At 44.2% G+C, this 14,850-nt stretch overlaps 1 protein-coding gene across 17 annotated transcripts in view; it reads left to right on the top strand.

Moving 5' to 3' along the window:
- Positions 1-14,850, top strand: part of macf1a (microtubule actin crosslinking factor 1a) — a 238,281-nt gene that overhangs the window by 152,171 nt on the left and 71,260 nt on the right. For 16 of the 17 annotated variants that reach the window (XM_039605406.1, XM_039605412.1, XM_039605413.1 and 13 more), the window contains 12 exons: positions 2,135-8,341; positions 8,449-8,604; positions 8,777-8,992; positions 9,079-9,222; positions 9,409-9,696; positions 10,565-10,714; positions 10,884-11,117; positions 11,283-11,462; positions 11,552-11,725; positions 11,898-12,065; positions 14,379-14,570; positions 14,662-14,835. In XM_039605406.1, the coding sequence (XP_039461340.1) occupies positions 2,135-8,341; positions 8,449-8,604; positions 8,777-8,992; positions 9,079-9,222; positions 9,409-9,696; positions 10,565-10,714; positions 10,884-11,117; positions 11,283-11,462; positions 11,552-11,725; positions 11,898-12,065; positions 14,379-14,570; positions 14,662-14,835 (8,283 nt within the window). The remainder of the gene's footprint in view (positions 1-2,134; positions 8,342-8,448; positions 8,605-8,776; positions 8,993-9,078; positions 9,223-9,408; positions 9,697-10,564; positions 10,715-10,883; positions 11,118-11,282; positions 11,463-11,551; positions 11,726-11,897; positions 12,066-14,378; positions 14,571-14,661; positions 14,836-14,850) is intronic. The other variant, XM_039605411.1, reaches the window with a different exon arrangement.

Consider the following 14,850-nt stretch of genomic DNA (forward strand, 5'->3'; position numbering starts at 1 on the left):
GAAAAACATCACCAGTGTTGATGAATCTCACTCATTGACTTGGTTTGGTTTAACAAACACCGACGGATCCTGTTCAGATGTGTATTCAGATCCTCAGTAATAACCGTTTCTACCAGGATGACCATCTTTTTGGTCATCACTGGAGAAATAAGGGTTGCTAAAATAATTTATCCGTGTTTTGTTTTGTTTTTGGTATAAGAAACCTCTGCAGCTCATTAATCAATATATGGGTGTTAAAGGGAAATGTCAAAAGGACAGAAAACAACTGGAATACACTGTCTGAACTGGGCCTCAGCATGGAGTGATCCACTCTCACATTATCATATAAAAGCCTGCATTCATGTCATTAACTATCACCAACCCTGATTTTTATCATCCTCATTGTCACCGTCATCATCATTATCATCAGAAAATACATCTGCTGAGCTGCTAACATGGTTAATACACGGCCTTAGTGGTGCCGCACTAGATCAGTGCTTCCAAGGTGACGCTAGCAGTGAGGGGAAAGCTGTAGAGCTTTGCTTTTCATTGTTACAAACTGTCAAAATAAAGGTACATCCACATTTTTATGTCATCCCAGCATCGAAAAAGTAAAATGTTACTTTTCTTTATATGGTGGTGAAATGCCACTGCATAAAGTCAGCATTGCTTTTTAGCATTTTTCTGCATACATTTACTCCATGTAGATGTACAGTCATCCAAGGGGAATCACACATTCCCAGCCCTCACACTCTCATATTAGTGTTCCTCCCTTTCATTTGAAATACAATACATCATCACTGGATGTGTGTGAGAATTTCAGGTTTGAAGCTCTCATTTATGACACTTCCTAGTTTTTAACAGTTGCACTCATAGTTGATTTTTGTGTAAATGTTTTATGGTTTTACTAAAAATGCTCACTAAAAGGTAAAGTAGAACTTTTTAAGAAGTCACATTTGTATTTTAGAGTGTAAGTGCACCAAAGGCCAGCTATGCAAAAAAAAAAAACAACTTCACCATTTGAGCATGTTGTGTCCAGATCACAAGAGTGTGTGTGAGAGAATGACGTTTTTGTGTTTGTTCTAATGCATACTATTAATGTGTGAAACTTTTAAACCAGCATTTTGCTTGAAAATCACTAACAGCTGCCAACGGAGAGTTGTGGACATCCAAGGATCAGAAAACAAAGCAAAACAGGACTTTGATAAACATCATTAGTCTATTTTGTGATTGCAGGTTAGATCAGCTCCATGGTTAGTTTTAGTGCCATCCAGTCTCGTGGAAATGTAATGCATGATGCAGTTAAAGATACAAATCTGCAATAATTCATCGTAATCTGTGCAAATCAGCAGGTAAACTTATTATCAGAAATGTGGAAATACTAATAAATATTGATATTATTTATCACTATTTGCCACATATTCACCCCATCCCCGATCAGCTTTCACTGAGCAGTCATGGTTTAGTATAGTTTCAGTTTGTACCTTACCCGAGCCTACTCAATTTAACATTAGGTCAGTTTGAGGTTTTGACGTCAAAGCAGTGTTAGGAGTCTGAATGAAGAGTGGCATGCAGAACGCTAACAACCAGCTTCTCACCTGTCGCGCCTCGCTCTGCCGAGCCATAAACTGGCCCATTAGTGTGTGCACAGCAGGACGGGCCCAAACGGTAAGTAGCGCTCGCTTTCTCTCTTACCGTTGCCTGTGAGTTTTTCTCGTGTAGTTTTTCTTTTTCTCCTCAACTTCTGAATACTTGTGTGTTCCTTTTTCTGCCGTTGGTTCCCCTTATCTAGAGCTTCTTTCTGCATTTTTGTTAGTATATGCTTTGTTGCATGCTTACTGCTTGTCCTAGAATAGTGATGGTAAGTATTAAAATGCCTTTTAATTTAATAGAAATTAAAACAAATCAAAAATATAAATTAGCAAATTGCTAACAGAAATATATATAGTGGCATTTTTAAACATGGATAAGCTGTTTTGTGGCAAGTGGTTGCGGGTTTTCTTCTTTTTTTTTTCCTGATTCTACGATCTCTCATAGTGTAGTGTCACATAATAACAAATTAACATTACGTAATATGCGTGCTGGCTAAAACTGCCAGGTCATACAGAGAAGAGAATGAATATCAACTGGGATTTTGGTTTCTTTCTTTTTGCAGAATGAGATTGCCATTGCTGGAGTGATTGACCTGGGTACAGTGGAAACATTCCCAGTATTCCGAGCAGCTCAACGTGGTCTTATTGACCAGGACACCTGCCATGTTCTGCTAGAGACCCAGCTCATTATGGGTGGGCTCCTTCAACCTGACTCTCCTGTCAAACTTTCACTGGAGCAAGCTCTAACTCGAGGCCTAATTGACAGCCATACCAGACAGTCCCTGTCTGAGCTTGAGAGCGCCTTGTATTTGGTGGAAAATGCCAAGACTGTGAGTGATGAACAACAAGACAATGCCTTGCCTGTAGTTAGAGCCATGGAGACCGGGCTAATCAGAGAGGAAGTGGGACTTCGCATACTCCAACTCCAGATGAACACTGGAGGATTGAGACATTCAACTGGAAAAATGTTGAGTTTGGAGCAAGCAGAAGACAAGAGACTTTTGTCTCCCAGAATTATTACCAAGCTCCAGTCGAGACTACAACACAGAGAGCTGATCGATCCAAACACAGCTGAAAAAGTAAATCTCTGTGAGCTGCAGCTCCAGTGTGTTCTCGATGATGATTCAGGTCTTCTTCTCTTCCCTGTTAAGCAGCAGCCTGGAGGAACAGTTTGCCTCCGTTCTGGAAGAAAAGTCGGTATTTTCCGTGCTGTGCAGGAGGGACTGATTGATCGGAAAGTTACTGTACGACTTCTCGAAGCTCAGCTTTTTGCCGGTGGCATTGCAGACCCACGATCTGGCCATCGACTGACAGTAGATGAAGCTGTTCGCCATGGGCTTATGGACCAGGATCTAGCCTGTGCCATGTTAGCACGTCAACTGCAAAATGGGGGTATTCTAGACCCTTTCAGTGGAGAGCGCCTGGACTTAGAAGAGAGTATTCGCAGGGACCTTCTCTCCCCTCGTTTGGCTCTGTTGGTCCTTGAGTCTCTCTGGACTTTTATGGGCTTGCTCTGGCCTGAAAATGGAGAGGTTGTACCCATTGCTGAGGCTGTTCAACAAGGTGTGATCTCAGGCGATCTAGCAAGGAGCACACTGAGACAACGACATGCCATTGGGGCTTTGTACAACCCAGAAACTCTTCAGGTGCTGCCCCTGAACAGCACTGCTGAAAATGAATTAGATCCCAGTGCGGTCAGTTTTCTCAAAGAAATCCACATACCAGATGTTCTTTCCAACATGAACCAGTCAGGTAACCCATCTCTAAACCGCCATAGCTGGGGTTCCACTAGCTCCTCCTCTCCTCCATCCTCTCCACTGCCTCCATCATCTCCCACAGGCCTTGTGTGGGAAACTACATCAACTAATGGGAAGGATCCTGAAGAACAAGCCAAACACAAGCTGCTGTTTCACCTCATGACTCACAGCTATGTAGATGCTCATTCTGGAAAGCGCCTCGTGCTGCTTGACCCTGAGCTAATGGTAATGATCAAGGACGCTGACATGGTTGCTGGAGAATCTGCTCATCGGGTTGAGCCGCTAAGCAGTATGGCTACAGATAAGCTGGATAAACTGGAAATGGGGGAAAAGATTAGTTTGGCAGGTAATGGAGTGAGTGAAGGTGATGACGACAGTTCCAGTTTAGTCACACCAAGTAAGGATTTTGAGATTAAAGATAGAAGTGGTCTAGAAGAAATGCATGATGGGGAAGGAGACAACAAATCACTGCAGCAACCATCAGAACCCATAGAAGAAGATTTAGCCATTTCAGCTAAATATGAAATTGGTGGTGATAAAAGTGAAAAGGTAGATGAACAAAAGAAAGAAATGACCAGTTGGGACAGTTTAGCTTCAGCTAAATACCTCAACGATGAAATAACAAAGAGCCCAAATGAAATAATACAAGCTGAATACCAACCCATGGATAGTCCTGTGCGAGACAGTGGAAGTACAACTGCAACAGAAGTTATTGAAATGGCCACAGCGCCACTCAAATCAGAGGACAATGTTGAAAGGAAGACATTCAAAGAGCTCATCCCAGAGGAAAAACCAAATGAAGATGTTAAATTAACAGCATCTCAAGAAAGAAAAGATATAAAACATTCCCAGGCTGAATCAGAAATTATAAAACAAAGTGTGACTGTAAAAAAGACCGACTCAAAGCAAGCTAAACCACAAGTTGATATCTCTGAAGCAGTAGCAGAGAAGCAAGAAGAGGATGCTGAACTGGAGAGGATGGTCATGCAGCTCAAACAGGGAGGTCTAATGACAGAAGAAGGGGAAAAGCTGCTGCCAGATGAGGCAGTAGCCCAGGGTGTCCTCCCTGGCCATACAGCTGTTAAATTAATGGCTCAAGCCGGTTTGTTTGGGGGCTTCTTAGATGCCAGCAGTGGGGAGTCACTTAGCATGGAGGAAGTTATGCAGGAGGGTTTACTAGATGAAGATCTAATGTGGGGTGTCCTAAAGTCAGATAAAACTCTTGCAGGGGTTGTTGATGTGGAGAAAAGGCAGATCTGTGGGGTGAGGGAGGCAGCTCAGGCAGGGTTGATTGATCCCAACACAGCCTCTCGACTTCTGGAAGCCCAGGTGGCATCTGGGGGGATTGTTGACCTGCGAAGGGATAAGAAAGTCTCTGTGACTCTAGCAGCAAACCTGGGGCTGATTGAGGACGTTCATAGAGAAGAACTTGTAGCACTGGAGAAGGCATGCAAGGGAAAGGATGCAGATTCCTCAGCATTCCTCAAGAAAGCCAGTTTGCAGCTTCAGATGGAAGGTGTTCTCGACCCAGAGTCCAAGTCTCCAGTTCCTATAGAACAAGCTATTCACAAAGGCTTAGTTAGACCAGAGGAGGCTTATCAGGTCTTGGCTAGGCAAGTGGCTGAAGGTGGTATAATTCACCATCCTTCAGGCATGAGGCTTCCAGTTTCTGATGCTGTTGATAGAGGACTAGTAGATCGGTCCGTTGCTCCTGGGTTAGAGGAACTTGAGTGGGTCTACCAAGGAAAAGTCAGTCCTTCACATCGCCCAGAAGCTTTTGTTTTCCAAGCATCAACCGGAGCTATTTCAGACCCTGACACTGGAATCAAACTTACTTTGACAGAGGCAGTTTCTAAGGGTCTTCTAGATGAGAACAAAGCCAGTGAAGTCATGGCTTCTCCCACAGTAACTCAGGGAGTGCTTGACCCCCAAACAGCACGCATTGTACCCTATTCAGAACTTGTAAACCAGGGTAAGATAGATATTGAAACAGGTAAACGCTTCTTGGAGGTGAAACCATTCCGTGGTGTTCAGGATAAGCAATCAAAGGAAACACTGACCCTTCCCGAAGCAGTTGCATTAAAGAAAGTTGATCCAGCTCCAGCACTGAGACTTCTCCAAAGCCAGGCAGACAGCGGTGGGATCATTGATATCAGAACTGGAGAAAGGCTGTCGCTGCCTGAAGCTTCTAAGAGGGGTTTAGTTGGAGATGATATGGTCACAGAAATAGCTACAAACCAGTTTTTGAAAGGAGGCTTAGTTGATCCTTCAACTGGACAACGAGTCGCCAGTCTCAATGATGCAACTGCTTTAGGACTGATATCTAACAATGTGGCATTGGAGATTCAGGAGAAAGTGATGTCAGTAGAGACCGAGGGTGGTGAAGAAAGCTCTACACCCGTTGCCTCATCAGATAGTACATACAGCCCTGCTATCATATTGTCAGACAGTCCAGCAAACTGGTCTGATGTTAACGCTGAGGAGCCCATGAAATCTCCACCTTCAAAGAGAGAAGCGGTGCAAGATGAAGAGAAGACACTGACATCTGTACTATCAGATCAGTTGAAGTTGTATGACACGATTGCAGATAAGGATAAAGTGGACAAACCTGAGTCAGGGGAAGAAAAGACTTCAAGGCAGCCGGACGAGTCCATGGACATCTTATTTAAGTTTGCAACTAATGTTGAGAAAAGAATCCAGCAAGCCATAAAAGAAATTGAACCACAGAAAGACACCACTAAATCACAGAGTCCTCCTGAACAGGAGGCAGATGAGAGACTGCAAATAAATGATGAACAAAGGAAAAGCATTATCAGAGATTCTGTAGGAGAAGTCAAGCCGACACAAATCTATCATGCTGACAAAGATTTACAGGAAAAGGATAGAACAGGTGTCAATGGGGAACCTGTGCAGGGTGGGGAAAAAGAGCGTGTTTCTGAGGATGGAAGATTGAAGCCTAAGACGACGAGTCCTGTGGCAGTAATGGTTATAGATGACAAGGAAAGCAAAGAGGGTGATGAAGGGTCAAATATGGACGAAGAGGAATCTAGAAAGGATGATGTGGCAGTGCAGAAAGATGATGGCATAAGAGAGAAGGTCCAAGTGGTGGAGAAAGAGAAGCCCTTAAAGGTTGAAGATTTAGAGATCAAAACCAGCACTCGTTCTGAAGAGTCAGCACAGTTGTTGACATCTGCTTCCAAAGAGTCAGAAAACAAAAGCAAAAAGAAGAGGAAAAGTAAAAAGAAGGGAAAAGGTAAAGAGGCAGAGAGTGAAACACACCCTTCAGAGATAAAGCATGCATCTCAAATCTATCAAACTGAGGAGGAGATGGAAGGAAAGTCTGGAGCTGTTAATGCGACTACAGTTGAGCTTGTGTCACAAGACGTAGACATGAAATCACAGATTCATGGTCAGGGAGCTTCTGAAGGGCCAATCGAAGGCATGAGGACTGATGAGAAATTTGAGGTTGAGAGTAATTTGGTGAAACAGGGACAGAAAGAAGCCTTAAAAGTAATCGCTGAACCAGAGAAAGAGGCAAATAAAATATTAACAGCTACAGGAAAGGCTGATAAGAGAGAGGAGATGAAAGGGAAGCCTGAAGAAAAGGATTCTGTCGCTCAGCAACCAGAAAAACCAGAGAGCATTCAGGAGGTGAAGGAAAGGAAAGAGCATGAGCTGCCTCAGAAATCCCTTCTACCAGACACAGAGAAAGCGGCCTTGATCCTGAAGGCCAAAGAGAGTATTCTTAAAAAGGTGTTTGAAAAAGGTGTGAGTGAGAAACAGGCTGCTGAGGAGCTGCAGGCGCTGCGCAAGGAGGTGGGGAAGAAGGAGGGTAAAGGTATAACTGTTAGTGATGTAAAGGCACAAACTCGGCACGCTAAGGAGGATGGAGTGGAGAGTCGAGCTGTAAAAGAAGACACTGTCAAGACATCCGATGGTTTATGTGAAGAAAGTAAAGAAGAGATGAGTGTCAAGGTGGACAAAATGAAACTGAGAGAAGTCAAAGAAAATCTGCCTGTGGAGAAACCGTTGGTCGAGGAGACCACGGAGGCTGAACCGCTGGAGGTTTCTTCAAATGAAAAAGAAAAGGATGCAAGTTTTGGAATGGAAGAGACACAAAAAGATATTAAGACAGCTGCATTGGTCCAATCTAAAGAAACTCGGCCTAGTAAACAAAGCAAGAAGAGCAAAAAATCCAAGAGGCTGAAAGTGGCTGAAAAAGCTGAGCCTGATACTGAGAAGGCACTGAGCAAGGAAAAAGTGGAAGAGACTACAACAGAAATTACCCCAAAATCCACTCTGGAAAGAACAGATTTGGAAAGCTCAGGTTTGATTCAGGAGCAGAAGGTAGATGCTGAGAGTCGGTCACCAACGGGGGATATCCTCTCACCTTCGGCTGGTGAAGGGACAGTTGAGGTGGAGACCCCTGAAATTATTATTCCAACAGTTGAGACTCTTGAACAAACTTCACCCCATTTGTATCAACCACAGAGGCCCAGTTATCACGTACAGGACATCGTACAAGCGGAAGAGATCAGTGGCGGGAAAGACCAATCCCATTCAGGCACTGGAGGTGTGATCGAATCCTCTGACCTTTATCACGATGAACACAAATTGGAGACCACAGCGCTGTCCGCTGCTCTGTCCCCAGCTCAGTCCACAGCTCAGGCCACACCTGTATCCCAAGCTCAGTCCACAGCTGTATCCACAGCTCAGCCCACAGCTTCTGATCCACAGCCTGATAAAACAGCTGGCAAAGGCAGAAAGAAGAAAAAGCACCAACCAGTTAAAGAAGAAGGCACCGATCCTGCATCAGAATCTTTAAAACACCAACAGCAACATCTTGAATCTTCAGAAACGCCAGCTTTGCTCTCAGAAGATGCTGCAGCTGAGTCTGAATCAGCTGTAGTCCCACAGTCTGAGACCACCACTGAGACCTGGGCAGAGGATGACGCCAGCGAGAGTCCCCAACAGGTGTCAAAGAAGGAGGAAACATCATCTGTGACTGGCAAGGCAAGAGGAAAACTATAAAGATATAAATATTTGTATTTATTTATTTATTTTAAAGCCCTTAGGTTGGTCAAAGCATCTTTAAAGTGTGTTTTGTTTTGTTCCCACAGTCATCATTGATGCGTCAGGAATGCTTGGAGCACGACCAGCGAATGGTAGCCCTGCTCTCCATGGTTAGACACATCGAGGTCCAACTGAAACAGCAGCAGCAGCAGTCTGTTGGTCGCAGCCTCATCACATTGGAGGACATCATCAGACAGACTGAGGTGAAATATACGCACACAAATATGCACGCTGCTTTTAATGCTTAAATTTGGTTTGCAGCTTAGTTTGGCATTTGTTTTCCGTGCGAGACAAACCGTTCAGCGGGTTTAAGGATTAGTGTCGTAATCAAGAATCAAGGAGACTTTTGTTTTCTTTTCCTAATCTGTCTCGCAGACTCTGGACCTTGAACTGCGCGACATGGAGCCTGAGATCAACAAAGAGGCGGAGGCGGCTGAGCGACTACTGAACCCCCAACCGAAAAATGTTCCTTCTCAACTCCTATTGGCCCTGGAAAAGGATGGGCGGAGCTTGGCTCGAGGATACGAGGCTGCCAGGGCTCTTTCTGAGGGCATTCTGCAAAGTCTACGAGACCACAGAGACTCTTATAAGGTAGCAGAAACAGATAAATAACAGAGGGTAGCACACATTTGACATAGACAAAGGCATCACTGACGGTGCTCCGACTTTTCCATCAGGATGCAGTCACAGCTGAGCAGAAGTCACTGGGACAACATGTGGAGAGCTTGCTCTCTTGGCTGACAGAGACAGAGACTCAGATGGAGAAAGAGAAGAAAAATGACGGTTCAGATCAGCTCACGCAGCAGCTGACTCTTTGCAAGGCAAGTTTTCTAGAAAATTGTATTATAAGCATATATACATTTGTCATGCTTTGAACCTGTAGATTTAAATAATTAGCAGTATTATTGCTTGGTATCGTAAGCATGGATCATGTGGAGGGGTGGGGACACTGATTCACTGATTTGTTCTGCTGAGCATTCATTTGTTTGTGTGAAACTTTCCTTCAGGAGCTCCAGTCCTCTCTGATGGCTCGCTCTAGCGAGGTCAACAACGTAGTGTTTGACATTCAGGTGTTCATCTCAGAGCGGGCACAGGACCTGGCCCCTGAGCAAAGCAGGCATCTTCTGGGGCAGCTTCAGCAGCTGCAGAAGGCCTTCCACAGAGCGTCCGGTCAAGCCCAGGCCTGGGCCGACGCCCTCTCAGCCCAGAGAGACAGGGAAGAGGAGCGGCAGCGCAAAGAGAGGGAGAAAGAAGAAGAGAAGGAGAAAGAGAGGCAGAGTGCGAGGGAGAGAGAGGTTTGGAAAACGATGATTGAGATGGTTTTAAACGCTGCGCAAACACTCAGTTAGCTTTCATATTTAACATCGTTTGTTGCTGTTAACTGTCGTCATGCTAAAAAAGCTCATGTTTCATGAAATCTGATGTGTCAGGTTAGAAAAGCCCAACATAATCTCGCTAACCTCACCGTAGTTTCAGCTTGTAGTGCCTTTACACATCGACTCAGACCTGTTCTCCTCGTCTCGGTTTTGTACTCGGACCACTGCTGCTGTTTTTGCAAATGCTTTGCTACTTGACAGTATCACCACCCTCACTTCTACTACCGAAACTTTTTATGCAAGTGTGTTTGCTCCTCTGCATGTCTCTATAACATGTGTATTATTAACCTGTTTGCCTTGCTGTTCCAGATTGCCACTGAAGAAAATCGCTTGTGTCACGGCGGTAAAGATCTGATCTCAGTAAAGCCTTGCTGGCTACAGCGCTTCACTGTTTTTCCTCTTGTCTCATCTGAATACCTGGGAGAAAGAGGAAAAACAGCAAAAATAAAACGGATATTTGTTTGATTTCTCTTTGTATTGTTCGTTTGTTGCTTGTCAGACACGTTGATGTAAATGTGTATGTGTGTCTGCCTCTGTGTGTGTTTTAAGTGTGAACTCTGGACACAATCTGCTCAAAGCTTGGCAATGTGCACTACAAACGTATAGCATCTTATTAGTCTGTGCTTCTGTTAAGAGGTATAAAAATGGTGAAACAAAATCACGAGTGGGCTGTTCCTAAAATGTTTATGATGGACTCGTCCGTACGAGGTTTGGTCAGGATCAGTTTTCCTCACATTTTCTTTCTTTCTGGATCTTTGCTTTTCTTTCTCTCTCCCATTTCTCTCAGGTGGTTCAGCAGCAGAAAGCCGAGTGCACTCAGAAACTGGAAGGCCTCAGCATGTGGTTGGCTGGAGCTGCCAGCCTGCTGGCCAGTCAGAGACCGGGAGCAGAGTCAGGTGATGTGGACATCCTGCAGGAAAAGCAGAGGAAACTAAAGGTGGGAAAGTCGTACATTAACCTGTCTTTCATGTTTGTGTGTTTAAGATTCAGCTCAGTAATTCTGGATATCGCACTTATATCATTAAAATTTTAGTCACTTTATTCTTAATATTTAAGGGAATGGTTTCAAACATGTCTCACATGACGCTCTTTGTTTCTGTCTTCAGGAAGTCCAGAAAGACCTCCACACTAAAGGCGAGGGCATAGCTGAGGCCATCAGGTCTGTGGAGGAGCTCCTGTCAGAGCGAGGAGAAACCCTGAGCCCAGAGGAGAGGGAGAACCTCCAGGCGGCGCTAACAAGGATGAAGGAGCAGTACAGTGCTCTGACAGATTCAGCCAACGCCACGCTGTCCGAGCTCGACACGGCCATTAACAACACTGTGCAGCAGAACACACAAAGGGTAAGAGCAGCAATGTGGTCATAGATCTGTCAGAATTTTAAAAATCCCCTTTTAAAAAACAATTTTTTAAATCTTGACTTTTACCCATTTCTGAAGATATTTCCTTCTGTTTCATTCACATTCAATCTTCTACCCTCCACTCCGCTCCTGTCTTCTCCTCTCCAGGCTAAAGCAGTGGAGGAACTACAGGAGACCCGAACCCATATAGACTCCCTCCTGAATGAACTGTCCACCCTTAACCAACCTGGAAAGACTCTAGCTGGATCTTCAGCAGCCCAGGATGTTATTGATTCACCTTTTTCACCACCAGAGGGCGCTGTGATGTCACATACTGAGATGCTACAGGTTAACTCTCTGATTTATGTTTGGCACGTTTTGATTTAAATGCCTTACAATGCCTTACAGAGTTCTGAACGATGTCATCTTTCTGCCAGGCGGAGCTTCAGCAGCTCCAGGCTCAGCAGGCACAGCTGCTGCAGATCACCCAGTCAACTCGGTCCCTTTTGGAGCAGCCCGACACAACAGTTCCTCCTGAAGAGAAGCAGCGACTCAGGGCTGCCCTGGACCAGCTGCAGGCTCAGCACCAGGACAAACTGCAGAGCTGCCAGGTACTAAAAGTATAAATATGTGTATAAAAAGTATGCTATTCTCCATATATAGTATATGCACTGTCAAGGAATATCTTTTTTGTTCAGTTGCAACTTAATGAGGCTGCACTGGTGACGGTGGTGTTAGCCCCTGTGGTAACTGACTGCCTCTCCTGTATCGTTTATCTTGTAGGACCGTCTGAGGAAGTCTGAGGCTCTGAAAGATGAGCTGACAAAATTCCTCCAGGAACATGGAAGTTTGGGTACCTGGCTGGAACAAAGTGAAAAGGACCTTCGTTCTCTCGGCGAAGGAGAAACAGATGCACAAGGACTTAAGGGCAGGCTGGACGAGCACAGAAAGGTACATGGAAGTAGAGTCCAGCCAATCGTCGCTCACACAGATGGTTTCCTTCATAATGAAAGGTTTTTTGTTTTTTACAGAAAGGAAAAAAAATGCTTAAGATAATTTGGAAATGATGTTATGACAGTTTTTACACTAGAGCAGGGGTCTGCAACCTTTTACACCCAAAGAGCCATTTGGACCCGGTTTTCACGCAAAAGAAAACACTGGGAGCCGCAAATACTTTTTGACATCTAAAATGAAGATAACACTGTATATATTGTTTTTTATCTTTATGCTTTGTGTGAACAACTTAAGTGTGTTGCTTATGAAATCCATGAAGTGCTACAGAGAAAATTACATTATATTTATGTAATCAACACATTTTGAACTCTTAAAGAAATATAACAAAAGGAAAGACACCAACCTGAACTAAAATGATCCATGTAGCAAACAAAAACTGTTGTCAGCCGCCACCCTTATATCGCCTTTGGGCTGTTGGAGCCTTGACCTGACTCTTAAAAAATAATTGGTAAAAAAGCACTATGCTGCTGAAAAATGAAAAATAGATATTTGCAAAATTCTGCCTAAATATGTATTTTACCTGGTTAATGCGTCTTGGCGGGCGTGGTTTGCAGCGCCGCTGCAGGGAGGCGGACGCACCTGAGCGACACCCGCAATCACGCCTCGCTACCTTAAAGTCTGCGCTATCTGTGTTGTTGTGTTGTCGGGCTGTGAGCTGAAAAGCTACAGCCGGCTGTATGCGTACAGCAACCGTGTGAAAAGTGCTCAATAAAGAGATGCTCAAAAGCATGCTCATGGAAACATCGTCGGGTCTGCCGTGATTTGTTTACAATGGGACTTCTGCTCCTGAACCTCTGCGCACAGAGTCCGCAAATCAGGGCTATACAAAGTCAGTTTACGCAGGACTGTAAGCTGTCATCTGTCAGGCGTGAACGGTGTTTGTCTTTAACATAGTTCACGGTGGAGAACAGCTGCTGACATAATGTGGATCCGAAGATCCATAATTGGCCTACCTGGGGTTGAAAGTCTCGATAAATGCACGGCGTTTCGGCGGGTACACCGGCTTCCGCGAGTGTGACTCTTATTTTGAGCGATGAAAAAATAATAGAATATCATTTTATTTTTATATTTCAATATCACAATAATCTTCCAATTTAGAACTACAAGTTAAAAAGAACTAACATAAATAAAATACACTTCAGCTAAATACTTCTAATTTATTTGCCCAAACCAAGCGGAGCCGCACTTTAAGGACTAAAGAGCCACATGCGGCTCCGGAGCCGCAGGTTGCCGACCCCTGCACTAGAGCGACAGCATCTCCAGCGTTTACAATACTGTGAGAACAATCATCGGAGCTCAGCAGGCAGGGGTGCAGAGTTGAGCTTTGTCCTCATGTTGGGTTATTATCTACATTGTGAAAGTTAAGACAAGAAGCCTTTTCAAAATAAAACCAACCTTTTGCATGTATGTAGGTAATATTAGCTGCTAGGTTGATACTTGCATCAATTTAAAAAATCTAGGAGAAAGTACATGTTACAGCATTAAAACCTTACCTGTTTTCATCTGTTATGTTATTAATGCTTTTATATATTTCAATATGACGTTTTTCATGAAGCTGGGCATTGACTCACAAACACATATACATATAGAGTTTCCAAATGGGATGCCAGTGATTCTCCACAAGAGGGAGCTGTTGTATCAAATTCATTTTTCACATGATGCTGATCTGACACAGTGGACAGTGGTGATGCCACTGGGTGAACTGCACATCTGTAAAGCCCCCCGAGTTCAAACTCTGTGCTGCATCTACTACTGAGCAAGAAATTCTCCAGACAGACAAGTTTTCTTGTGGCATTGTGGCTCTGCAGTTTGATTGAATTAGCTGAACCTGGTTTTTGCTACTTTGAACTGAAGTAAATGGGCTGGGCCCAGATTTAAACCACTGTTGCTAATGTATGTTTTGTACTTGTTGTTGTTGTTGTTGTTGTTTTCTTTAATTACCCATGGGTGACTAAGTTTCCACGCTCCAGTTCAAGTTATCCATATGTTTTTATATAGTCTCACATCTGAAAGGGTGAGGGGAAATTCCACTTCACCGGTTTAGGATAATTTACTCATGAAGAGTCCCCTGGCACCACATTTACAGTGTTTTATATACTTTCCTTACACATTTTTCCCACCCATTCTTGGAATTTGAACTAATGACCTTCTGATTTAATCGTGCTTTCCATGAAGACTTAAAATTATATTTTCCACTTAAACTCTGTGAATTTATTCCCAATTGACCTGTAAATACATGTTTAATTCCAGCTTGCTGAAGATGTGATTTGCCACAAGGCGGACCTGCGCTTCGTTTCCATCTCGGGTCAGAAAGTTCTGGACTCTGTTCAGGGAGCTCTGGAGCAAGTTGGTGGTTCAGATGCATCTCTGGAGAGCACCAAGCAGCTGGTAACTGACAAGCTACAGGATGCCAACCACAGATACACCTCTCTACACACCAAGGTGAAGGAAGTTCTGATAATCATTAAGAACTGTGCTAAACGCAACATTTGGTTCATTTATATGCTTAAAAATCTTTGTGTGCTATGTGCAGTCAACAGAGCTGGGCAGCCGTTTGTCCGGCCTGTTGGAGAGATACCAGCAGTACCAGGATGAGGTCGTCTCCCTCCACTCCTGGCTCAGCACTCAGGAACAGAGCCAAAGCATAGCGAAGGCCAGCGGGGAGACAGACCCACAGAACCTACAGAACACACTACGACAAGTACAGGTGAAGCATGCAATG

The sequence above is a fragment of the Oreochromis aureus genome, linkage group 22 (genome assembly GCF_013358895.1).
Source record: "Oreochromis aureus strain Israel breed Guangdong linkage group 22, ZZ_aureus, whole genome shotgun sequence".
Classification (NCBI taxonomy): domain Eukaryota; kingdom Metazoa; phylum Chordata; class Actinopteri; order Cichliformes; family Cichlidae; genus Oreochromis; species Oreochromis aureus.